The sequence below is a fragment of the Oncorhynchus keta genome, chromosome 34 (assembly GCF_023373465.1).
Source record: "Oncorhynchus keta strain PuntledgeMale-10-30-2019 chromosome 34, Oket_V2, whole genome shotgun sequence".
Classification (NCBI taxonomy): Eukaryota; Metazoa; Chordata; class Actinopteri; order Salmoniformes; family Salmonidae; genus Oncorhynchus; species Oncorhynchus keta.
In genome coordinates, this window is record NC_068454.1 from 58,960,341 (window position 1) to 58,987,620 (window position 27,280).

At 45.9% G+C, this 27,280-nt stretch overlaps 1 protein-coding gene across 1 annotated transcript; it reads left to right on the plus strand.

The window, feature by feature from the left end:
• Positions 1–1,759: 1,759 nt before the first annotated feature.
• fam110d (family with sequence similarity 110 member D) lies at positions 1,760–20,601 on the plus strand. The gene is made up of 2 exons (XM_035750751.1): positions 1,760–2,053; positions 16,597–20,601. Exon 2 carries the CDS (start codon positions 17,378–17,380, stop codon positions 18,749–18,751), a length of 1,374 nt encoding a protein of 457 aa, XP_035606644.1. The 5' UTR covers positions 1,760–2,053; positions 16,597–17,377; the 3' UTR covers positions 18,752–20,601.
• Positions 20,602–27,280: the final 6,679 nt, after the last annotated feature.

Sequence of the window (27,280 nt, forward strand, 5' to 3'; positions counted from 1 at the left end):
AAAATCTGAGGGGGCACAATGGATGTGAGGATTTTTTTGCTGCAATTTGCTGGAACCATAGTCATTATGCTTCATTCTATGTCTAAAGTATGTTTATTTTTCTGCATATCTAAGCATATCTCTTGAGCTGTCTGTATCCTCCTGATTGGTGGCATGCCAGCTAAAATTGTTAGACAAGCTAGCGACTCTAAATTAATTGATAGCCTGAAGGCTTCTTGGTAGCTGGTTATGAGGTTGGGAAGTCAACTTCATAAACTTATATATATATATATACTTATACTTAACTTATATATATATATATGTGTGTGTGTGTGTGTGTGTTCATTTTGTTATTGTTGTTTCTCTGTAATAATAGTAGCCACCTAGCAAGTTTATGAAATATATATATATATGCCACTGCTGAAGCTGGTTGAGAGAATGCCAAGAGTGTGCAAAGCTGTCATCAAGTATAAAATATATTTTGATTTTTTTAACACTTATTTGGTTACTACATGATTCCTTAGGTGTTATTTCATAGTTTTGATGTCTTCACTATTATTCTACAATGTAGAAAATAGTTTTAGAAAATTAAGAAAAACCCTGGAATGAGTAGGTGTGTCCAAACTTTTGACTGGTACAATAGATATACATTTCTTATTGAAACAGGCCAAATCTGAGGGGGCATGTGCCCCTGTGCCCCTTATGGGCATGACGCCTCTGCGTGCAGAGTATTTCCAGTTACAATGTGCTGTGCTACCTCACTCGCCCTGTCAAGAGTGACGAGAGCACAGGAATGAAAAACAGGTGTGTGTGAAATGTGTGGATCTCTTCTTTATCTCTCTCCTTTCCTCCCCCCGGTCTCCCGACCTTTTGGAGTCTGGCACTTTTGCCTGTTTTTTGGGGGGAGAAAGGGAGGAAGGGGGGACAGGCACAGACGGAGGGAGCACTAGCACAGAAGGAGAGAAAAAACAACAATGATGATTGCAGACTGTGGCAAACTTCACCTCTTATCCCACACCCTGGATTAACTCTTAATTGTCCCCTACAGTCAGATCTGAGTGTCCAGAACAACAGTGCAGTGTTAAATCCCAGCAAGCCTTTTGTTATACAACAATTAATCACATTATAAGCTAGTAAGCCAATCATCATTAAATATAGACAAAAATCCACCACAGGAGTACTTTGAGGAGACTTTACCTCAAACCCCAAATTAATTAAAGATAGTGAGACAAGAGATTCGGGACATCCCTTGATATATTTATTGTTGTTTGCTTAGTAAATGTCCCAGTCCCAAGTGACTTTAGTTAATTTAATATAATCTTCTGAAGCCGTCTAGACAGTCTGCTACCACCCTAAATTGTATGACTGCAATTATCTTTGAATTCGGGTTTCCCAGCCAACACAAACCCAAGGATGTGGCTTTAATCAAAAATATATTGAGTGAAACATGTAAAGTACCAAATTGTGGATCATGTAGCTTTCTGAAAAATATAATACTAAATGTATAATGAGTAGCCCAACCATACACAAATCTATTTTAGCCATACAAATTAAAAATGTCTGATACCAAGTTCTGTTTTGTCTTCAATATTGTTCTGAAGTACATTAGGTAAGGTAAAGCCTATCATCGTTCTGCTGTCCATCGTTGGTGATTATGTATGTACAGTACTTTAACTAAACATCTTGATTCTGATTAAGACTTGACTGGCCCTGAAAATGAAATCAAGGTCTATCTCCTCCCCCTCCAATCACCCACCCCCACATAAAGGCTGAACAGGAGTCCGTTTGCACAGCGCCCTACCTGCCCACTCACCACTGTGCCACGGAGTCGCACGGCTGCTACAACGTAAACTACGTGTTCTGGCAGTCTGCGCAAGAAGCGGACGCAGCACTGCAGACAAGAAGCGTGCAGCACTAGCGGTCTGTCAGTCCGACTATCTGCCGAATAAACTAGGCTACACAAGAAGCGGAGCAGATAACCACTCGGACAGATCCATGTCCCGTCCCAGCGGTTGAAAGAACAGAAAGAAACGAGAGGACACCTTCACATGCATGAAGAGCAACACAACACAAGGTGAGCATGAAATTGATTTTTAAACTGATTGGGTAGCACAAAGTTATAATGCCCGTTTATTAGCCTACTGTAGATCTTATTACTAGGTCAATTAAATACAAAATAGGCTCCATCGTTTTGAGGAGTGCTTTCCATTAGTGTCGTGAATGAATAGCCTTCAACACTGAGCATTGACAATAATTACTTACATATTATTTACGGTTTAATCAACTATGATCTGAGCTGTAAATAATGCAATAAATTATGCCTGATCATATGTGAATAAATCGGAGAATAGGTTCGGACTTAGCTTGTGTATAACTCTGTTGTAGACTATTATATATGTTACTGAATATTAAGGGTAATTGCCCGAGCGCACTTTGGACACGTGTGATTAACAAGTACACCACAATTAAACCCTGGGCAATGTGACAAGGTGCATTCAGTGCATCTTGGCGGTGTTTTATTTGGATGAGAGGTTATTTTGCTAACGGGTCAGCAATGCCTCACTGAGAGAAACATTTGATTCATGCCTGTTTTATCATGTTGGAAACGGGAGTATACAAAATTATGCACCATAATTCCTCACCATAACTAAACGCAAAGTAGGCTACTTTCAAGCCGGGTGCACTGCCTGTTGGTATTCTTGAATAAGCATAATTGTGCATCTATTTTAGGCAGTGTGCCAGTCAGTTTGTGATTTCAGATGGATAGGCTATACCCTCACATGTAATATGCCTCATATAAACTGCAAGCACCAGTAATGTATTTTTGCGCATAAAGTGGATTGTGTAGTGCTACATGGCGTTTTAAAGTTGTAACTGTCAGCCTCTGAGGCCAGCGCTGTTGGAGAAGTTGACATGCACTATAATTCATCATATGACGTGTAACCTATACATGAAGGCCCCTCTGACTCGACCGTGAACTGTTCTAGTCGATAAGACTGCCGTTTCACGACTGCTTGTGACTACGGTCGAGATAAAAGTGAGATCGGGTGAAATTACTTCCCGATAAGATTGAACATCCGCGCGCTGATTGGACAAGAGGCATACTAATCAAATCAAATCAATCATACTACCTTGGACCATCATATTTTCCTCCCGATAAAAACTAAAGCATGAGAAGAAATTATGGATGAGCTTCAAAACATCTGATCTCGTTGTAATGTCCTGGAATTTTCCATGAATGAGTGCAATGTTTCCATAGATTTTTACTGAGTTACAGTTCATATGAGGAAATCATTCATTTTAAATCAATTCATTAGGCCCTAATCTATGGCTTTCACATGACTGGGAATACAGATATGCATCTGTTGGTCACAGATACCTTTAAAAAAAATAGGCCTCACAATGGGCCTTGGGATCTCGTCACTGGGTTTTTGTGCATTCAAATCACTATAAAATGCAATTGTGTTCATTGTCTGTAGCTTATGCATGTCCATATCATAACCCCCACCAACACCATGGGGAACTCTGTTCACAACTTTAACATCAGCAAACTGCTCGCCCACACAACGCCATACACGTGGTCTGCTTTTGTGAGGCCAGTTGGACGTACTGCCAAATTCTCTAAAACGACGTTGGAGGTGGCTTATGGTAGAGCAATTAACATTAAAGTCTCTGGCAGCAGCTCTGGTGGACATTTCTGCTGTCAGTATGCCAATTGCACACTCCCTCAAAACCTGAGAAATTTGTGGCGTTGTGTTGTGTGACAAAACTGCACATTTTAGGGTGGCCTTCTATTGTCCCCAGCACAAGGTGCACATGTGTAATGATCATGCTGTTTAGTCAGCTTTTTGATATGCCACACCTGTCAGATGGATGGATTATCTTGGCAAAGGAGAAATGTTCACTAACAGGGATGTAAACAAATTTGTGCAGAAATGTGCTTTTTGTGCGTATGGAACATTTCTGGGATCTTTTATTTCAGTTCATGAAACATGGGACCAACACTTTACATGTTTAATTTATATTTTTGTTCAGTGTATGTTGCCTTGAAGCTATTGTGTGGCAATCTGTTTACCTGCAATGGCAACGTTTTATGTGGCCTCAGGTTGTAGTCTAACCTGGTTTAGACATTAGGCCAATGGCAATGAACCTATAGGGAAGATATTAGACACTGATGAGCCAAGTAAGTGCCCTAAAAAGTGAGACATCGGGCAGAAGACTGCGCTACCTGAGATCTCACAACCAGTGGTTCTTCAACAAGGTTCTTATGCAATCATATAAAAGATAAAATTCAAAACCTATTGTATCTCACAGTCAGTCTTGGGTGATGCTCAAGTTCCCTTAGACTAGGGTTGGGCCAGAGCATTGTGTGGCCCATGTTCCACTCATCCCCCACCATCTCGTTCTGATATTTGGAGATAGTAGATTATTCGTGTGGAGTCACTAGCATATACCACTGAAGGTCAGTCCATATAACCTGGAGTTCTGGACCAAACAAAGAGCACTCTTTTGTCTTGCAACCACAAACACACGTGCTGTGGTGTGTTTGTGTGTGTTTGTGTGTGTGTGTGTGTGTGTGTGCGCGCGCACGCATGTCCATAGAGCAGTCTGTTTCCCCTTCCGATTATAAAGAAAAGCAGCAGAGGTATTTTTTAATCATGCACTGTGGTAGCTTTGTGGTGTTGTTCCATTTTGACAGGCTGTTGCATGTTTTAAGATGCGGACATGGACAGCTGTGCTAGTATATCATGCAGTAGTGATGATGCTGATGTGCTCTTCCTTCCTCGCTAGTGAACCGACATGATCTGCCCCGCCACAACGCAGTTAACTTGGTTTTTGTGTGACATTGCTGAGCGATAAAGCTCAATGCGATTCCTCAGCAATTGTATACACAGTCATGGCAGTAGTCTCTCGCGTTCAGTGGCATTTTCTATTCCCGGTCGCTCTTTGGAGATGAGGTGATCTCTGGCTGTGAGGACAGGAGCCTGGCAGATTTAGGACATTCACCAGTGTTTTGTGGAAGGTTATAACCCGTAGACAACCTTGTCCCATCATACAGATAACTGTGTAGTTCCATGATGTATTTGTCCTTTAATGTTCATCCTTATGAAACAAGCTTTGAGATCTGTCATATATGAGAACACCAGTATGCGTCATCTCTTCCTATGCTCATGGCTTCCAGTCTGCGGGAACCAGCAGTGATCTGACCGACTCTACCTGCAAATTAACAGTCTGGCTTCATGGAACAGTTGTAAACATCTGTAGTGTGTTTTTCACCTATGGCAGTGGGTTCACACACTGCTAATTTAGCCGCTGTAATAAGGCTGTTGTCTGTCTTTGAAGTTGATCCCACCAGAGCAGACAGGCAGGAAGTTGCGCTCTGCTTACGGCAGGCCCAGCGGCACAAACAGAGCAGAGAGCAGGCAAAGCCAACCTCCAACAGGAGCCCTGACATCAGTAGGATGACTAAGATTAAACATAACATGGGCCGGGCCTCCGCGGGTTAAACGGCTCAGATCACCCGCGGTGTTGGTGGCAGCGGCAGGTCGAGTCAGGGCCCAAAATGTCACACTGCCCACAGTGACCTTTTCTGGCGGTTTGTGTGTGTGAATGCATAGCCACGTGTTCATCCAGCAACACACACACATATTCCGTAGAAATACACACATTGCGTTCTAGACTGACAAATAGCAGGTTAAATTTACCAGCGGTATGCCATTGACCCATGTATGCCCTGGTGTAGGACCGGGCTGAGACACTTATGGGACACATGCTCTTATTATTTCTGCATTCTTTCAGTCTCATTCTTCATTTCTCTCTGTCATTTGTCTTTACACTCTCTTTTGTGAGACTCCCCACATGTATAATCTCATTGGTGTTGACCCACATCAATCTGATCTGCTGCAATATAGTGGAAGCCTCAGGGCCTTTCATGGTTTTAGTTCACAATAGGCCCCTCATGTGTTTCTTATCACTTAAAGTTCATGAATCCCACAGTTACTTTTCACTGAACTCTTATGTTTTCTCTCACAGACCAGTCTTGTAATCAGTCATTTCCCCAAATGAAAATCATTGGTTTGTGTGTGTCATATTGTACTCTCCAAAATAAAAATAAAACATTTGTTTTGCCAAATCCCTTTCCTGTTGCATGGTTGCCATGTACAGCCCACTAGTTACAGAAGGTGAAGCCCCCTAGTTACGGAGGGAAGTTCAGGTTCCTAATTAGAGGGTAAAGGGTCCTGTAAGTGACATCACCTTCCCCCTGGCACTATGAGTGAGTGAGTGTGTGTGTGTGTGTGTGTGTGTGTGTGTGTGTGTGTGTGTGTGTGTGTGTGTGTGTGTGTGTGTGTGTGTGTGTGTGTGTGTGTGTGTGTGTGTGTGTGTGTGTGTGTGTGTGTGTGTGTGTGTGTGTGTGTGTGTGTGTGTGTGTGTGTGTGTGTGTGTGTGAATGAGAGGCAGCTGTTGTGAGACATTTGACAATCACTGCTGTGTGAGACTTCAAACACCCTCCGTCTTCACACAAACTGTCAGAATCGGAGCTTATAATTTGACTTTATTGTTCCTTTAAATGTGTTGTGTTTGAGGAGGTGCTTTTGAGATAGCTAGCTTCCTCCAAAGCTCAACTGGAAATGCACCTAAACAGAGAACCTTGTGCACAAAGTTTCATCAGGGGCTTCATCTTTCCTTGAGGATGCTTATTTATTGTCGTTTCTTTCAGTAAGTCATTTCCACAACATGTAAAAAATCTTTTATTCATTATTATATTTTATTGGGCTGTACCTGTACCAAAACTCCTGTATTTTTCCTTCATGGCTTGTTCTCCATCTCCTTTTTAAATAGTGAGCCAATTTGTTTTCAGCTATTTTATTTCCATAACTGATTAAAAACAAATCCCTCATGGCTCCCCCTACAGCAGACATACTGTATGATGAGCAATATGTTTGGATCATCGAATCGCAGTAAAATCGCAGCATCTAATTACTATACATATAGAATCCTGAGAATCGCGATAAATGTCCTATCCCTGGCAATTCCCAGCCCTTCACTCTTAAAAATGAAAGGTGCTATCTAGAACCTAAAATGGTTCTTTGGCTGTCCCCATAGAATAACTATTTGAAGAAGCCTTTTTGGTTCCAGATAGAACCCTTTTGGTTCCAGGTAGAACCCAGGTAGAACCCTTTTGGGGTCCATGTAAAACCCTTTCCACGGAGGGTTCTACATGAAACCCAAAAGGGTTCTTACCTGGAACCAAAAAGGGTTCTCCTGTGGGGACCCTTTTTACATTTACATTTACATTTAAGTCATTTAGCAGACGCTCTTATCCAGAGCGACTTACAAATTGGTGCATACACCTTATGACAACCAGTGGAACAGCCACTTGCATCTAAATCTTGTTGGGGGGGAGAAGGGGGGTGAGAAGGATTACTTACCCTTACTTACCCTATCCTAGGTATTCCTTGAAGAGGTGGGGTTTCAGGTGTCTCCGGAAGGTGGTGATTGACTCCGCTGTCCTGGCGTCGTGAGGGAGTTTGTTCCACCATTGGGGGGCCAGGGCAGCGAACAGTTTTGACTGGGCTGAGCGGGAACTGTACTTCCTCAGTGGTAGGGAGGCGAGCAGGCCAGAGGTGGATGAACGCAGTGCCCTTGTTTGGGTGTAGGGCCTGATCAGAGCCTGGAGGTACTGAGGTGCCGTTCCCCTCACAGCTCCGTAGGCGAGCACCATGGTCTTGTAGCGGATGCGAGCTTCAACTGGAAGCCAGTGGAGAGAGCGGAGGAGCGGGGTGACGTGAGAGAACTTGGGAAGGTTGAACACCAGACGGGCTGCGGCGTTCTGGATGAGTTGTAGGGGTTTAATGGCACAGGCAGGGAGCCCAGCCAACAGCGAGTTGCAGTAATCAAGACGGGAGATGACAAGTGCCTGGATTAGGACCTGCGCCGCTTCCTGTGTGAGGCAGGGTCGTACTCTGCGGATGTTGTAGAGCATGAACCTACAGGAACGGGACACCGCCTTGATGTTAGTTGAGAACGTCAGGGTGTTGTCCAGGATCACGCCAAGGTTCTTAGCGCTCTGGGAGGAGGACACAATGGAGTTGTCAACCGTGATGGCGAGATCATGGAACGGGCAGTCCTTCCCCGGGAGGAAGAGGAGCTCCGTCTTGCTGAGGTTCAGCTTGAGGTGGTGATCCGTCATCCACACTGATATGTCTGCCAGACATGCAGAGATGCGATTCGCCACCTGGTCATCAGAAGGGGGAAAGGAGAAGATTAATTGTGTGTCGTCTGCATAGCAATGATAGAGAGTGCATTAGCTAAAAGTGCCCCAGAATCTTCATCGGAGGCACAACAAATCAGATAATTATACCTATGAATCTAGTAATTTTCACGATTCTCAACCACCCTCCCACTGTAGCATCCCATAGACCCATCTCTATCAGCCCCTAACCCAATAAATAATGAATCATTGCTAACTAAATCATGAAAGGTGGTCCGCCCCTCCATCTCCTACTGGTCCCCTGTGTCGTGGTGACAGCTGTGGGAGCTCCTCTCCCTCTCCCTCTCACATCCCTGTAATTGTTCACAGCCCTGCTGGGTACCTCGGTGGCTCTGCCACATCCAATCAGAATCACCCATAGTGATCAGAATCACCCATAGTGATCAGAATCACCCATAGTGATCAGAATCACCCATAGTAATATTCACTCAGTCGCTGACGCATGACAGTCTGGACCCTTCAATGAAGAGGACACGACAGTGCTGGATACGGCCTCCGAGACTGCTATCCATTCCATCCGTCCTCTCCATCCCGACTCACTATGGGGCGTCTTGGTTGACTCTGACAGGGCAAGGAGGAGGAACGAGGGTTCTATTTCTGTGGCACTTGGGGCCTGTTTGTGGAGACGTAGGCTGACGACTGGGTAATGAGTGAAGACAGCTGGCAGGTTCAGTAGAGGTGACACACTAAGAGTACATATGACAGGAAGGAAAACACTGGGCCTTGTTCCGGGACTGTGTTTGAGAGGTTTTACCCTCATCTAGTTTTCCCCATGGTTGACTCCTTTATTCGGTTCGGAAATATCCGAAAAATACAAAAAAGTAGGGCAAGTCGTATGTGGTCAGTGCTTGGTGGGCCTCTGTAAATGTGGCATGTTTTCGCAGGGAAATATGAAAAACACATTAGCTGACATTCTCTCTTTTCCTCCGGGTAAGTTAATCGAGTCGTATTGGTTTTTCCGTTCAGTTGATAACTGTGGCCGTCTCGTTGGTGGTGGGTTGGTGATAAGTGACTGGTAGCCTACATTGTAGGTTGGTACATCGTACTCAGGCCATGGTTCATCCATACGGGGACAGATAGCCAATCAATGGAAAGTGTGAGTCTGTGAGGGGCGGTAGGGGGTGCCCTCTGGCACAGTGGTTGGCTAGGATGTATCAGTGTGTTCGGAGATGACATGATGTTTGGGGAGGGAGGCATAGCTGGAGGAGTCCCCCCTTCAACACTTGGATGATGCTTTAACAGACAAAAAAGGTCTAGTCGGAACATCCCAGCAACGTTGTAAGACTTCTGTGAGAATGTTTTGTGGTCCCCGTTATTTTCTATTTAGAGAGCTAAGAGGCTGCAAATGCAGACACCCTCAACGTTTCGACAGAACTAAGACACAAGATGCCCAGCTGTGCTAAACTTAGTTGTTTATTATATAATGTAGCATCTAAATAGTCTGCCTTTTATTAAGTCGATACATGGTTACATGAACAACTGCAGCACTGACAAAGTGTATTTTGTGTACTGACACAAAGTAGAAAGAGAAAAGACATGAAACCTCTCATCTTGTTGGACATTCCCTCACGGGTTCTGCAAATGGGCCGCATGCCTCAAACTCTCCTTTAACACTATGAAACCACTAGAAACTGGCATTTGCTGCTTCAGAGAGGGCGAATTCTTCCGACTTGTTGAAATCAAACATCTGGCTCGTCTCCAGTAAGAGCTCTAGATAGAGCTTTGACACCAGCTGAGAGCTTAATGAGGGCTTACTCCGGCAGAACAGCCTTCATAATTTAACACTCCAGGGGATGTGCCCAGATGTATGTGTGTGTACGGTACTGTGTATACAACCCCAGGATGGTGTATTTGGGAGGTTTGGGGGGGATGCTCTCTGCTACTCAACAGGGTTCTTTCTCACACACAGCATTCAGCAGTATATTTGACAGAGGGTTTGTTTTGTTTAGTCACATAAAGACATGCTGGCATTTATAGGTGTAACAGTGGTGGTCATTGCTCAGAATATGTACACCAAGCTATCCAGACCTGGGATGGAGGCACCACCAACCTCTCCCATCTCCCTTTTGACCTCAGCTGCATCCCCCAAATTCCCGACCAGAAGGACTATTGTAATATGTAAAACATTTCCCAACATTTTCTTGATAGGTTCCCAGTATACATGTTCTCCTTCCGTGTGTATGAGCTCACCCTTCAGTGGTTCACTCGTCAACTGTGAGTCGTCATAGCAGAGGCTTAACATTCCACCACTGAGCTGTAGACAGAGAGTGGATCAGGTGTCACTATAATGTGGCATGGGTTACCAGGGAGTCCGGGGCTGGGACTGGTGCACGGGTTGTATCCACGGCAGCAACTTCCACTAAGGACAGGGGGGACGTGTCCCTCACCACAAATCAAAGTTACATAGAAAGATATCTGAACGTATGTAATACTGAAAGGCCAATGAAGAGAGCTATGTTTTTTTCTGCATCTGTGGAATTGTCTATGTGGGCAAAACACATGCTTAATTGTCTTTTTCCATGCATTAGGCCTAAAATGTGTAACACACAAACAGTCCGTATTGAGTCATTGGGTTACATGCTGTAGGTCAACTGTGCTGTGGTTATCAGCTCAACCAGAGGGGGTGTCTGCTCCTGCTGTCGGAAAAAAAGTTAGAAGTTAGAATAGTCGAGGAAGTCTGGCCGTCTTATCTCAACTGTTTCAACCTTTATTAGTTTTGCGGTTGTGTGAGAGTTGATAAGAGGTTGATCAGGGCCGGCAGTCTTGCACCTCCAGTGCCACAATCACGTAGTCCGTGTGGTCCTTTGAGTAGCTAATCAAGGGCGCTTTTTTTTAAGCGACGTTCTGTACTTCAGGTTTTTGTGATTAGCCTCAGACTTGTAGGACTTTCCTAACCTGGAATATGCTTGGAATAGGCTAATATAAATAGTTGACTTACATACTGTACATACTGTAAAATGGGCGGCAGGTAGCCTAGTGGTTACGGGGTTGGGCCAGTAACTGAAAGATTGCTGGATCAAATCCCCAAGCTGACAAGGTAAAACATCTGTTCTGCCCCTGAACAAGGCAGTTAACCCACTGTCGTCATTGTAAATAAGAATTTGTTCTTAACTGATTCGCCTCGTTAAATAAAGGTTATTTTTTTTTAAATGATACAGAGCAGGACAGATTGCTTTCGTCTGTACAGGCTGTCTCTATTTCGCACTTATAGGCTTCGACTCTCCACTCACTGTCTTCCAGTGATTAACTTTGAATGACAAAAGAGCCACATTCAGTGAGTTAAGTGGCCATCTCATCTATTTTATGGTTGGGAGGAGGTCTATTAAGGTGGCGGTCCCTTAAGTCGTCCCCCTTGTGACCTGATGCCCCCCTGCATGACAGTGGAGGGGTCTGAGGTATCCCCCGTCCCCACCCCACCCTGCAACATCCCCCACCTCCTGCCCCACAACCATACATCAAGTAGCTAATGGCCTGATGGCACTTGAAGCCTCACAATTGTGATGGGATTTACGGTGTGTCACTGGCTTTGTCTGTTGGGCCAGTGGAGGGGTGTTTGTCCTCCTGGCTCCATCTCTGTTATTTTTTATTGTCATGTTGTTGTTTTTTGTCCTCCCCCAGCTAATGAGATGGAGTGGTCCAGGTCTTTCCCTTCTTATTCTACCAGACCCAGAGAGAGCCATTGTTTAGAGCCATTAATAATCCAATGTCTGTGGCCCTAGAAGAGCCAATTCTCTGTCCATCCTCAGAACAGACCCTCTAGAGATGTTTCTGTGGTGCTGGTTAATGACCGAACAGGGTTGAACCGTTAATTTGGACCATTAATGGTCATCGTCTTTATGTTCACACATGGCGCTGTCAACCTGGGCGTGTTATGCGTCCATAGAATCTACAGATGCCGCAAGAGAATCCTGAATAGGTCCTGGTTAAAATGTTACCATTTGATAAAGTTGGAGTCCAATGGTGATGGTCTTCCAGCTTCTGCCTGTTTCATCCTACAGAGAGGAGCCAGATGGTTCAAAAGACAGAAAGAAAAGGGGAATACAGGAGAAAGAGAAAGCAGAAAATATAGGGGTGAAGATTGAGAGATTACCCTTCTGCTGATAGATAGTTCACAGCAGATGCCCCTCATTTCTTTCACAGGTGTAAAGAGGGTCAGCACATTTTTAAAGTGCTTCAAAGGGCCCCCCCCCGAGAATTGATGTACCTCTTCTCTTGTGTTTTATCCCTCTGAATACATATTTCAAAGTGGAACTTGTTTTAACCTTCTAAACTGAGGACAGCCGGTTCCCTTTGGATATGCTTTGTTACCTCTGGACTCTAGCTGTTTCATTGGTGGGTAGACGAGGAAGTCCTCGTGAACCAAACAAACACTCCCTGGGTTGGAGCCTTATCTTCCCCACCAGAGTAATCAACAGCGCTCTTTAACCTTTCCTAGTCGAATGTCTTTGCTTACTCATGTAGTTTAACCTCTAGCACCATTTGCATTTGAAACAGTAGCTAAATTAACAATCAATTGAATTCGTTGTTTTTTTAAAATTAGGTCTGTCCTCTGAGCTCTGGAGTGGGAAACAGATAGGCATGACCTTTGCTTTTGGTTTATCTAACCTGGGTCATACTCATCAACCAAGTAGCCCAAATAATACCATTGATTAAAAGCTCAATTGAGTGAGCCGGATCCATTTGTTGTGCACACAACCGCAATGCGACCCTGGTGATCACGGAACGTCGGACCCTTTTCGCGCTCGCACTGGGCCGGACAGTTGTCTGTCCGGCCCAGATGCAGCATGACACAAAACATCTGCTTCCTCTTATAGGCTACATGGGGGCGCCTGGCTAAGCCTTCCCTGCAGGCGGGCGAGCAGCTTCACAGAGAGAGAGGGAGAGAGAAGGGTGGGAGGGAAAAACAGAGAGAAAGAAAGCAGGAGAGAGAGGGGGGAGAGTGAGACAATTACAGCGAGAGAGAGAGAGAGAGAGAGTGCGAGTGGGGTAGAAAAAGATGAGAGATGGACAGTGAGGTTTGAAAGCCAGGGAGATGAGAGGGGTACAGAAGAGGTTAATATTTACCCATTGTGAGAGAAGGGGGAAGCCAGAGCGGGAGCAGGGGCGATGCAGTGTAATGGGAGAAACGTTCTACTGTGGCCGTCACACGCTTTTCAAAAGAGGGAGGATCACAGTAAAGGGTGCTGGGTACTAATTAGTCTCATTAGAGTCAATGGAGTTACTGGAGGCTGTTGTCTGTGTGTAAATCCAGGTTGGGATCACCCCCTCGCTCTCACGGTGTATGTGTGCGCACGTGCGAAAGCGTCAACCTGGTCTACTGAGCTCACCCTGTGTTCTACATCTTCTCTCAGTTATCAATCACCATGTGTGTCCAGAAGAAATATGAGCAAACTTACATTTGGAAGACTGTCTGCGTGGACTATGCTTGTAAGTAATAAATAGTGTCCCAAACAACCAACGGCAAGCGTTGTGATTCACACTGATCTATGAATTATTCTCAGTGATAGTACTCACAGTGCTCAGAGCAAGAGATAACCTCTTATCAGAGACTGGCTGGCTCTCTTTAAATGGCTCGTGTCCCATCCAATGAATACAATGCCTTCAGGAGACATTTACATTTCAAAGAACAGAAGAACATTCATATGAACACAGTCAATCTCAGCGGGGAACATGGTTTTTGAACTTGGTCTGAGTGAAAGAAAAAGGCAGTGGTTTTCAAAAGATGTACGGTCTCTGGAGTTATACTTTCATATACTGAACATTCTCCCTTGTTTTGTCATATAATATTACTATTTGCTTAACTCTTGACTCCAACATCCTGTGGTCACCCGTTTTGTCTTCCAGTGGTCATTAATAAAACCAGGATCTACTCCATGCCACAAACTCTATAGAACTCCTATTCAGATTGGATTGAAGAACTCACACTTCCATGGAGGGTTAGAGGCTGGCTGTCATCAGTGCCCCATGTTTGAGTTCATAGGCCAGGCAATAATCTTGCTTTACGCTCCAGTGTCATGATCCTGCCAGTTGAAACGGCAATCCTACTGTCTGATGGAGCACATATGCTCCGGAAGAACGGTGTGTGGTAAATATGGCGCCCCCCCCATCTCCACCACCGTTACCCTTAGTTACGCTACATTTTTCATCCCCTCTTACTTTCTGTAGTCACACTTTATTGGACGGTCATGATAGTCCTTCTGTAGATACAGATGGTCAAACTATCAACAAACGAGGCAACTGCGTGCTAATGTTAGGGTTAGATTTAGAATGTGGGTTAGTTGGTTGAAAGGTCACTGATCGTCTGCAGAGCATCTGTAGATGGACCATACAAATAAAGAGTTAACCCTTTCTGTATTTACCCCTGTTTTTACCCCTGTTTTTACCCCTGTCTAGACTCTTTCCTCTGACACCTGTTGATGTTTGTCTTATTCCAAACAATGGGTACCTTTCCCGGGCCTTGCCTGCTTGACATCTGGAAAGTGTAGCCATCCCCCCTCCTCTCTAGATGGAATTTATAGTAGTAGGCCATCTAGGTCTTTCAACAGCAGGGCAGAGGGGGGTAGGGGGTGGAGGTGTGGAGGTTGAACGGTAGTGAGCCAACTTAAACGACGGAGGTAGGGAGGTAAGCCCCGTTTTCATGTCATGCTGCCCGTAGTTAGCTTTTTCACAAATTCGTAGGACTTTGTTTAAAGTCTTGGGGGTTTGTTTTGGTGATCATTAGGGCTAGGATCCTTATGGAAAGTACTTGCTGTTTGCAAAGTGCCTCTGTTTCTTTGCTATTGAACCATACCAACATACTAACCTTATACTATTATGCAATGTGTACACAAAACCCTTTAGAAACACCACAGACATAGATCATTTTCCTGCCAGGAGGTCACTCATTGTTTTGCCACATAAAAACTAATTGCCAAAATAGACTTATTTGTATCGCACCTCAGGCCACTCTGAGAACAATTACCACTCTGACTCTTCAGCAGTCACACAGAGGAAGGAGCATGTTTGGTTCTCTGGGACAGTTTATTAATACTTTTTGAAGGAAAGTAAATGAAAAACAGCCACCACCTGTGCCCCCAGGTTTTTGTTGCAGTTCTGGGGTTTACAGACGAGGTCTTTCTACTGCTATACCCCACATGGTAGCCTATGTAGGCTCCTGAGTGGCGCAGCGGTCTAAGGCACTGCATCTCAGTGCTGGAGGTGTCACTACAGACCCTGGTTCAATCCTGTGCTGTATCGTAATCGGGAGTCCCACAGGGCGGTGCACAATTGGCCCAGCATCGTCCAGGTTAGAGGAGGGGTAGGCCGTCATTGTGAAATAAGAATTTGCTCTTAACTGACTTTCCTAGTTAAATAAAAAAAATGTGCCTTCTGTTTTTACCCATGAAAAGTAACAGAATGTGGGCTCTCCAAAAGGCTGGATAATCTGCAAACCAACTCTGCAGACAAACGTTTTAATTTACTGGGCAGGGCCTTATTGCCACGTGCTGACACACACATGCACACAGGATAATCATAGAGAGCACCCTCCTTGGTTTAGGTACACCATCCCATTATAGACACACAACCTTGCCCCCTCCCTTCCTTACTCCCAAGTCATCGCAATGCGTTCCCCGAAAAATAACGGTCTTCTCTTTCTATGCAACATGTAACTGAGATATGTACCACTTCAAACAACTCCAGTTACTTTTGTTTTAAAGTTGAATGTATCTTTCATTGGGGCTTGCTAATTTGGAGAACAAGCTGCCCCACTGCAACTGTGAGAGAGTTATTGCGTTGGAAGTGTATTGGTTTACTTAGCAGTTTTATTTTTGCAGCGTTTTAAAATATTGATGGTCTTGCGTTAGCGAAGCATTCCGTACAGCCGTTTAAGAATGCAAATGTGGTTCAACTCATCTCAGCTGGTTATGCAATTTTATATTAGGAGAGATGCCTCTTTTCTGTCAACCTTGCATGTTGAGGAGAAATCGTTTGAGGAGATGTGTTGAGCTCCTTCCCCTTGAGCACATAGACACACAGACACACTCTCACAGCTACAGGGTGCTATGAATATCAATGCAGAAGTATGATTCCTATTATTATTGTAGCCTCCAAGATATTCAATTCCTCGTAAAACTCGGATTGGCATGTTTTGTGTATTCCCAATAGCAGTCAGCTCAGTGCATGCGTGGGAGCTTGGCCCAGCTCTTTCCTGGCAGACACAGGACTCATTACAATAGTGCAAAAGGAGCTCAGAGTGAGCTTTAGAGACCACTGTCCCTATCGTCTCTCTCTGTTTCTCCGTCTCTGCGGCCCTGGAGAAAAGCAGGCCGTGCTAACACCTCTCTTTTTTGATGTTTTTCTCCCAGGGGACTGTGGGTGCAGGTGAGGAGAAGGGCAAGTCCTTCATCCGTCCGTCAACGTCAGAAGTGTCCCGGTGCCGCCCACCCTCAGGTCACCTCAACCACGACGGGCGGCCGAACAAATAGGCATCTCTCGACCCAGCGTCCCTCAGACTGCCTGCCTTCACCAAGCAAATATTTGTGGCCGTTACATCTCATTTCCCAGGTTTAACCTTCAGTGAAAAGATCAATGGAAAAGGGAGTGATCGCTCAGAGAGAGACAGACAGAGAGAACAAGAAAGTGGGGGGTGAAAGGGGGGGTGACAAAATAGTAACCCTTTCAAAGTAACCCTCTCTGCCTGCTATTTCTGCTGCGCTGTGGGCAGGAGAACGTCCCATTTGGGAGTGCTGTTGACCAGTGGCAACAGGATTTCCCTGCACCCTGCCCATTTATCTAAATTCCTGTGTAAATACTGGATAGAGATATCAATTTGTCTGGGCTCCAATAGTGCCCAGAAAGAGACTATAAGCTATCTATAGAAAGCTCCACAACAAACTTGGCCTCTGTGGTCACAGAATTGCCACCTAGTTATTTCCTCAGTAGAGAGATCCAGGAACTGTGAGTGAGAATGGGAGATGCTATGCTTTAGTTCTAAAGCAGAAAGCTTACTGAAAAGCTCACACCAGACTAGAACTTGAAAGGTACAACAATAGATCCAGGGGGAACACCTTTGGCAACTAGCAGCAGGAGAAGGCAGCCATTTTGGGGCTGCTGTTTTGATGTCTTTACCCAGAAAGGTGGAGCACCATGAAGCCGTTAACACCCATAGGATCCCCCTCACCTCTGAGGCTCCTCAACAAGGGCCCGGACTACCTGCGTAGGCAGATGGAGGGTGGGGGCCAGGGCCGTTCCATCAGCGCTGTAGAGAGACTCGAGGCAGACAAGGCCAAGTATGTTAAGAGCCAGCAGGTCATTAACACCAAACAGGAGCCCGTCCTGGTGCCTTGCACACCACCTCCTCCACACCGTCGTCCCTACACCGTGCCTGGGTGCCTCACACCACGACTGCCACCCCGCCGATCCTCTGCTCCTTTCTCCACCCTGACCGCCCCCCTCACCGTACGAGATGAGAACGAGAATGATGACTCGAGGAAGGAGAATCGGAGGACGTCGGTGGATGTGGAAGCACGGAACAGGAGTAACGCCATCAAGGTGACCCCACCCAGCCCCAGGAACCCCTGGACTCCACCCTCCATACCCCTGGTAGCCCCTCATAGTGCACCCATCCTGAGGAGGAGCACCGGTAAGCGCATGCTGCGGCCTGACTCCCTGGTCATCTACCGACAGAAGAAAGAGTGCAAAATCCTGCCTAGTGGTGGCATCGTATTGGGGAACTCCAACATGGAGATAAAGGGGTACAACTTTGTCCGCCGCCTCTTCCAGGGCTCCATGCGGGAGAAGAGTGGCGGGGGCGAGGGGGGCACCCAGAAGATGGTGATCAGCGAGGAGAAAGCTTTGTCGCGGGATGGTGACTCACGCATGTCTTGGACCAATGATAAGGACACCGTGGACGGGGGACAGGTAGGGCCAGGCAGCCGGAGATCCAGTAAGACAGACCACGAGCGCTCACCGCTTCCCAGCCCTGGCTTCAGCTGTACATCGGAGCGGACTAAGAATGGTGTTAGCTGTGTTAGCAATGGCACTACCAATGGTACCAGAAACGGCAATGGCATCACCGAGGGCAATGACGTAAGTGACCACACTGACAACGAGTCGGACATCTGGAAGCGGGTGGCCCCGCGGTGGCGCTCAGGACTACAACGCTCCAAGTCAGATCTGCTTCTGCGATGCTCAGTGGCGTTGTCTGACCAGGAGCATTTCTTTGACTACTGCGGGCTGGACCTTGACATGGTGGACCGGTTGGGGCCTGAGAACTTCCTGGGTGGGATCAGCGACGTAGACACGCTCTCATTGGTGCTGAGGAGCATAGGAGGAGGGGGCGGTGGCTCGGAGCCCAGCGAGTTCTCCCGCCACTCAGGAGAGGCGGGGCTTTTCCAGGAGGAGGTGGCCGAGAAGCTGACCACGGGGGTGTCAATCATCGAGAGGAATGCCCGTGTCATCAAGTGGCTCTACAGCTGCAAGAACGCAGCACAGGAGGGGCCCAAAGAGTCCACTGTTTAGACACCACTTCTCTAAAAGAAGACATGTTCCCTTATGACTGAAGGACAGAGACTTTGTTATTGTACTGTAATCCTTAGTCTTCTCCCAGGTTGATATGCTGTATTTATATGTCCTATGGGAAGTGTGAGGGGTGTGGATGGCCTACACCTTATTTTCAAGTGGAATCATTTACCCCTGCATACGTTTTGTCAGTGAGTGTGTGATTGTGTTGGATATGGCTGTCCCACCCACTCCTTATCCTAACCAATAGGTATTGTCGGATCTATAGTGACTGACAGCCTCCCCTACGCTTCGCTCTGACTCTACAACCAACAATAAGGGGCATCAGTGAGAAAACAACAGGCACAGATGAGGCTGTAGTTAGTGCCGTGGACGCGCAACAACACAACCCTACACTCTTCTCTCGAACATATCAATAATTTAGAATGGAAAACCACAGAGTGTTTTTTTTCTGAACTGGAGTGAACCGTGAGTACCTCATTCCGAACTGTGCCAGTTTAGTTTGTGTGTAGCTTCTTTTTTTTTTCTTTTCTTAAAACGCAGGCGTTGGAACAGGCACGCGAGGGACCCCTGTGGGGTTGTTAATGCACTGAACTGGACGAGAAGTGTGAGAGAGAGAGGCAACGAGTGAGTGAGAGAGAAAGAGAAACAGCTTTGACTCTTTAGAGAGAATCCTCTATTAAACACTGAGCATAATACTCTAGAGGCAGTAATACCGGGACAGTAGTATTTGACAAGGAGGGACGCAGGGTCGGTTATTTTGATCCTACAGCACCTCTGAACCTTACCCCAAGGAGAGGTAACTCTGACACAGCAGCTACTGACCACTGATACGTTAGTTGTGATACAATTGTTATTGATTTTGACAGCTACCGCTGTGTAATTGGCTGGCAGCAAACTCTGCATTGCCTTTACCCCTGTTGCTACTGTGTAAGCTACCTTGTTGCCATTGCAGGTAGAAATTAAAGTGTGATATGTTCTTTTACTGGATAACTGGTCAATTCCTTGTGGAATAAAGTTACTTTTTTACTTCGCTTCCACAAAATATTAACTTCAAGGGCATTTAAATTCCTCACCAAACAATGATTATTTTGTTTCTATTTTCATGTAACAGATTTCACCTTAGTAGGTGTTCAAAGTGTAAGGGACCATGAGCTATCAGGTTGCCAAATATTTGAGAGTGACACCTTCACAGAGCTGACGTTTACAGAGTCCCCCAGACTCCCTCGGGGGTGGAGGTTGGGGTTCATCTCCCCCTGGGGCCAATGGTCATCTGGCTCTCCCCCACAGGAGACCCCAGGCCTGAGGGAGGATGGTAAAGGGGGATAAGAACTCCCTCTCTCCCCCTCTACCTCTAATAGCCATAGATCCTACCTCACTTCATCAATCTGTCATTGATGCCCCTTTTATCTAAATTAAAATGTCACGTTGATCAGAGTTCTCCCAGGGATACCCCTGAAAAATGAACTGAAGGTCCACAGGTGGTATGTACGGGTTAGAATGTGACCAGGAGAGACAGAGAGAGGCATTGGGTGGAGTAATATTGGACCTGAGGAGGGTCACATGATGGGCTATGTAATAAATCAACAACCAATCCCCTTTTAGACCCATAGCATTTTCTCTCTGTATGTAGCATGGCACCCAAACCAACTGGACCTCCCCTTTAAACTGGATTTGTGTTGGAAACTCCTCTGAGAAAACTGTTCTCTTGCATGTTTACAAAACGGCTCTGTACATTTTTTGATCTATGTTCTATTTTCCATATATGAGAGGTTCCGTTTTTATTCCAAAGAGAAATGTGTATGATGTTGTACACAGAACATTTGAAGAATAAAGTACTATTTGTGCAACAAAAATGTTTCATTTTTTATTGTTCTTTGGCTCCATTAAGCAGCACACATTCTGTCTCACCGAAACAGTACATGATGACTTCATCCACTCTTTAACATTGCATAAGTGCACTCTTAATTCTTACAAACTTAGCTAACCATTTCATGGGTACAGGCAACCTGTTGTTTACAGTAGGCTAACAACTAATTTTGAGAAGAAAGAAACCCTCTGTAAATAGTTGTTTTAGGAATGTCTGATTGAAAAGAGTGAGTGAGTCAGTGTTTTGATGTTGTCTGGCCTTTGACAGACATCTCATTTTTCACATTAGCTCAAGAGGCTGCCTGTGGTAATCATTTTAGCATCCTGAGCATATAGAACCCTGAGGGAGTTGCAACAGGTCCTGTTTACAGACAACACAAAGGAGACTGTGGCCTGATGCTATGTCTGGGTGGTCAGGTTGAGACGTCCATGGACAACTGCTTCCTTTTCTCCTTTTCTGTCTCTCTCTCTCTCTCTCTCTCTCTCTCTTTTCTCTCTCTCTGCCTGTATACCTATCTCTTTCTCTCTCCCTCTCTCTAATTCTCCCTCTCTCTACCTTTGTTCCCCCTCTCCCTGTATTTCTGTCTTTGCCTGGCTCTCTCTGTCTCTTTCCTCCAAACCCATCTCCCATCCAACACACACACAAACTCTCTCTCTCTCTCTCTCTCTCTCTCTCTCTCTCTCTCTCTCTCTCTCTCTCTCTCTCTCTCTCTCTCTCTCTCTCTCTCTCTCTGTTCTCTCTCTCTCTGTGTGTCTCTCTCTCTCTCTCTCTCTCTCTCTCTCTCTCTCTCTCTCTCTCTCTCTCTGATGAGAACAATAGGTATCCTGTCTGTCTGTGTGTGTCAGTCAGGGCTGACTACAGAGCCTGCTGTTACATCCTGTTATTGGTTCAAAGGACCAGGTTTTTAACACATGTTCACGTTTTCAGTTGCTCCTCTCCTTTCCGGGATAAACAAACCAAACATCTAGTTTCAGTCCGTTTGAATTGGATGATATCAAGTTATATTGATGGAAAGACACTGCCACAAAATGTTGCTTTTCCAAATGTACAATACTACAAATGAAAGGTTTCTACCTGTTAGACATCAAAGGGTTTCTAAAAAATGTGGCTGGCTTGTGGAAAGTAGGCGATAACCTGGCAGGGATCTACCATCCACGGCTTTGATGCTGATGTGAGTGTTTCCTAACGTTAAACGTCAGGGGGCCTTGCAGAGAACCAGACCAGACCTCCATGTGTTTACCCAGCACCACCAAATCCTTTCTGTTAGCTGCCCTCATTCTTTTTATTTGAGGACTGCTTCAGAGGTAGCCTGGTCCCAGATCTGTTTGTGCTGTCTTGCCAACTTCTTTGGTCATTGTCACGCCAATGACCATAGGAATTGGGAAGATGACACAAGCAGATCTGGGACCAGGCTAGATAAGAAATCCCTGCGAAATCCCCTTTGCCTCGAAATGGGAGAACTCTAAAAATGTAGTCTCCAGCACCTGTCTCTATCTATCTGCAGAAGTCCTGCTGAGACTGAGGCTGTCCTAATATGGACACTGTATCAATCAATCAATCAATCAATCAATCAATCAATCAATCAAATGTATTTATAAAGCCCTTTTTTACATCAGCTGATGTCACAAAATGCTATACAGAAAAGCAGCCTAAAACCCCAAACAGCTAGCAATGCAGATGTAGAAGCACGGTAGCTAGGAAAAACTCCCTAGAAATGCAGGAACCTAGAGAGGAACCAGGCTCTAAAGGGTGGCCAGTCCTCTTCTGGCTGTGCCGGGTGGAGATTATAACAGAACTTGGCCAAGATGTTCAAATGTTCATAGATGACCACGGTCAGATAATAATAATCACAGTGGTTGTAAAGCGTGCAACAGCTCAGCACCTCAGGAGTAAATGTCAGTTGGCTTTTCATAGCTGATCATTCAGAGTTCGAGACAGCAGGTGCGGTGGAGAGAGCGAGTCGAAAACAGCAGGTCAGGGTCAAGGTAGCACGCCCGGTGAACAGGTCAGGGTCCCATAGCCGCAGGCAGAACAGTTGAAACTGGAGCAGTAGCACGACCAGGTGGACTGGGGACAGCAAGGAGTCATCAGGCCAGGTAGTCCTGGGGCATGGTCCTAGGGCTCAGGTCCTCCAGGAAGGGAGGGAGAGGGAGAGAATTAGAGGGAGCTTACTTAAATTCACACAGGACACCGTATAACACAGGAGAATAACACCAGAGATAACAGACAGACCCTAGCCCCCAACACATAAACTATCGCAGCATAGATACTGGAGGCTGAGACAGGAAGGGTCAGGAGACACTGTGGCCTCGTCCGACGATACCCCCCCCCGGACAGGGCCAACCAGGCAGGATGTAACCCCACTCACTCTGCCAAAGCACAGCCCCCACACCACTAGAGGGATATCCACAAACCACCAATCTACTACCCTGAGACAAGGCTACATATAGCCCATGAAGATCTCCCCCACGGCACAAATCCGAGGGGGGCGCCAAGGCATTGTCACAAGTTGCTCGGGCAGGTTTACATCGTACAGTATCTCCCCTCAAAAAGACATACTGTATGTTACTGCTGCCGATATTATTAGTGTGTGTTCTTGCACTGTTGGATAGCGATTCGTGCTCTGTTTTCCCTCCCTGCACTCTGAATAGAAATGTGTGTCAGGGTTAGCAAGGGTTGTGAAGTGTGTCAAATCTGGCCTAGTTCTTCTGGGCCAGCAGTTCCATCGTGCTGCAACCGTCCAGCACGCTGGAGTGAAGCCCGATCCGTGACCCATAGAGCGATATAGGGAAAGAGGGATGAACACACGCGCGCACACACACTTAAACCAGAGCATACAAAAAACACACGCACACGCACATGCGCACACGCACGCACGCACGCACGCACGCACGCACGCACGCACACACACACACACACACACACACACACACACACACACACACACACACACACACACACACACACTTACACCAGAGCATGCACACTTACACCAGAGCATGCACACACACACACACACACACACACACACACACACACACACACACACACACACACACACACACACACACACACACACACACACACACACACACACACACACACACTTACACCAGAGCATGCAAACACACACACACACACACACACACACACACACACACACACACACACACACACACACACACACACACACACACACACACACACACACACACACACACACACACACACGGGCACAGGGGCACAGGATCACTATGATAGTGCTAGCACATGGCACAGAGACCAGAGGCATTCCTGAGGCACGTTTTCCTAAGGGATGTCTTAATCAGTAACAACAACATACAAACTAATGGTGGGAGTTAGTTGGAGGCCTCAAATGTGTGTGTGTGTGTGTGTGTGTGTGTGTGTGTGTGTGTGTGTGTGTGTGTGTGTGTGTGTGTGTGTGTGTGTGTGTGTGTGTGTGTGTGTGTGTGTGTGTGTGTGTGTGTGTGTGTGTGTGTGTGTCCTTGCGGTCAGACGGTCAGAGAACTTGGGAACAGAGGGGTCGACACATGACCACACAGTCCGGTATATAGCTCAGGCCCGAGTACCCGGTGACACAAACCTGAGACAAACTTCTGACTGACGGAAAACTACTCCATAACAGGGGGGAGAAACAACTCAAACACATGATGACTTCCTGCAATGATTTATCTGGGATTTATGCTGGCACGTGCACAGATAGGGGTATACCTGTGCACGTGCGTGACCAGTATCCAAACATGCATGGCTTGTAAGGATCAATAGCTTTTTATTTTTTATTGCCTAGCTGTGGATTGTGAGTGACCCAATAACAAGGCATAGCAGTCAGGAACGCACGGAAAATCTGTCAGTGAACAGCATGGAGACAAACATACCTTTCACAAATATTTAAAATAAAGTTGCTGGAAAACACATGTTGGAAAGCAAATGGACCCTGCTGAAAGAAAGGACTCTAATCTGTCTGCTGTGAAAAACTAGATTTGATTAACTTCCAAATACGCCTAGCAAACATTGTTTACAACAGAGAGATAGCCCAATGGGCAAACACTGGTTAAATCAACGTTGTTTCCACATTTCAACAAAATTACGTTAAACCAACGTGGAATAGACGTTGAATTGACGCCTGTGCCCAGTGGGAGGCTTTTGGCACGAGCACATCGGCCAAGCCTGCAAGTGAGCTGCGCGTCATTGGGTGAGTCAGCTTTTTCATTTTGAGCACCTGCCCCTGAAAGGTCTGTGCACGTCCCTGGGTTTATGTGATTGATGAGTCATGCTGTGATGTAGGCTACAGTATATTCCAAGGGTTATGTAATGTAGCTCCCAAAACCTGATCAGATTGATTCCAACACCCCAAACTACTTACATTGTACACCTACAGAGAAAATAAGAAACACACCTACCTCTTCCACCCACCCACCCACCCACCCGTTCCCCATACCCAACCCTGTCCCTATGGAGGTTTGAAACCTTATACCCTTAACCCGTAGATGGGGTGTGAGTAGGGGTGGGCGGTGGTTCAGTTTCAGTGTGCCCTTCCCCTAACAAAAACCATGGGATGCTGGAGCAACCAGGGGGATCCAATGGCTCCACCGGGCCATAAATCAGAAGACAGCCCTTTTCACTCCCTTCTCTCATGCGACCTTCGCTCCCTGGGGTCAGGGAGAGGAGGTATAGTGCGCCCCTGTGGGAAACCTGACCAGGAGACACCAGCACACACGGCTAGCTCCTCTCCGCAAGACGAGTTGACGTCAGGAAAGACAACAACGATGGGGGATGGAGGGGGGATGGGTTGGCGCGGGTGGAAACTTGCAGGAAGAGCAGACAAGTTGTATGAGCTGTATTTTCTGTGTGTGGTGGCGAGGTCAATGGAGCCCATTGTGGGGCAAGGGTTGACTAGTTCTTGTTGAACTGAAACCGAAACCGACGGTTATTGAGATGCTGGTGGTGTTGGCTTGGTGGCGGTCAGGAGTTCTGGAACTTTAGTATGCTACAGACTTCCTTAGTTAAAATGTCCCAATCAGACTCAGTAACACCCCCTCACACTCGCTGCTTAGCGTCAGCTGTGAGAAGGTGACAATGGCATTAGTGACAGCTGCAAAGCCTCAAGAGTCAAAGTGGCAAACTACAATGCAAACAGTTTACTTAGTCATCCAAAACATGTCATATAAAAGTGGCCTGATATTTTGACTAATTTCATCTAATTCCATGTTGTTTCGGTGATGTTTTTACTGTGACTGAGAAGACCCAAGGATCATGGCAGATTAAAGCATATTGATACAGGGTAGGGAGAGGGTCAGTGGAAACAATGCTGGAACCAGCCGTGGATCTAACCTGGGGCAGCCTGGGTGTGTTGGGTTTATCGGCTCTGTGAATGTACAGCCTTATGACTCCTTGCTGTCCCCAGTCCACCTGTTCGTGCTGCTGCTCCAGTTTCAACTGCTCTGCCTGCGGCTATGGAACCCTGACCTGTTCACCGGACGTACTACCTGTCCCAGACATGCTGTTTTCAACTCTCTAGAGACAGCAGGAGCGGTAGAGATACTCTGAATGATTGGCTATGATAAGCCAACTGTCATTTACTCCTGAGGTGCTGAACTGTTGCACCCTTTACAACCACTGTGATTATTCTTATTTGACCCTGCTTGTCATCTATGAACATTTGAACATCTTGGCCAAGTTCTGTTATAATCTCCACCTGCCACAGCCAGAAGAGGACTGGCCACCCCTCATAGCCTGGTTCCTCTCTAGGTTTCTTCCTGGGTTCCGGCCTTTCTAGGGAGTTTTTCCTAGCCACCGTGCTTCTACACCTGCATTGCTTGCTGTTTGGGGTTTTAGGCTGGGTTTCTGTACAGCACTTTGTGACAACAGCTCATTTGATTGATTGGTTATGAAACATGAACAACTGAATTTTCTGAGAAAAAAAAACAATATTATTTAAATGTACCAATTCTTGCTATGTTTGGGTTATATCACACATACATTATCAGCAATAATATACATTTTCTTTATGAGACATAAAAAAACTCTTATATTCATTGCAACTTGGGTTTACTATACAGTATAATGCTAAAATATACAGCACCATTCTTAAACCTAATTGTTTATAAAAGAGGATCTGTGGCGAGGAGAGTTGGCTAATCATATGTTCTGATCTATTCCTAGTCATGTGGGAACCTACGTGGAGAAAACATCAGCAGACAGCTGCTGTGGATGTGTTAGTAGAAACATTAAACTAGACGTTTCATGCTTTGACATTCGACTCCTAGGGAGTTTAAAGTTCATACTTAAAACCCTCACAATACAATCTTACTTATTGCCCATTTTATTGTATCCCCGCTGTTTTCGTTTACTCTATTTCACTTCCAGTTCTTGATGTTTTCTCAGAGCCGGGTTAAACTGTCTCTTATCCCCATGTGTTCACAATATGGGCCAGCTATAACTAGTGAGTGACTTGCTCCTTTTCTTGGTTTTGAGCTTTGATGTGGTGCCCAAGCCGTTCAATTTGTTTGTGAAATGTACAAAGATGAAACAGGTCTGATTGAGAAACTGTAATATAAAGTCTTCCTATAAAAACATGGGGGGGGGGGAGAACAACAATATTTCTGCTCGTAAGAGGAGAATCCATCTAGGCTTACATG

Excerpts from the sequence above, each read along its gene's own strand:
- fam110d (XM_035750751.1), top strand. The coding sequence starts at position 17,378 with ATGAAGCCGTTAACACCCATAGGATCCCCCTCACCTCTGAGGCTCCTC.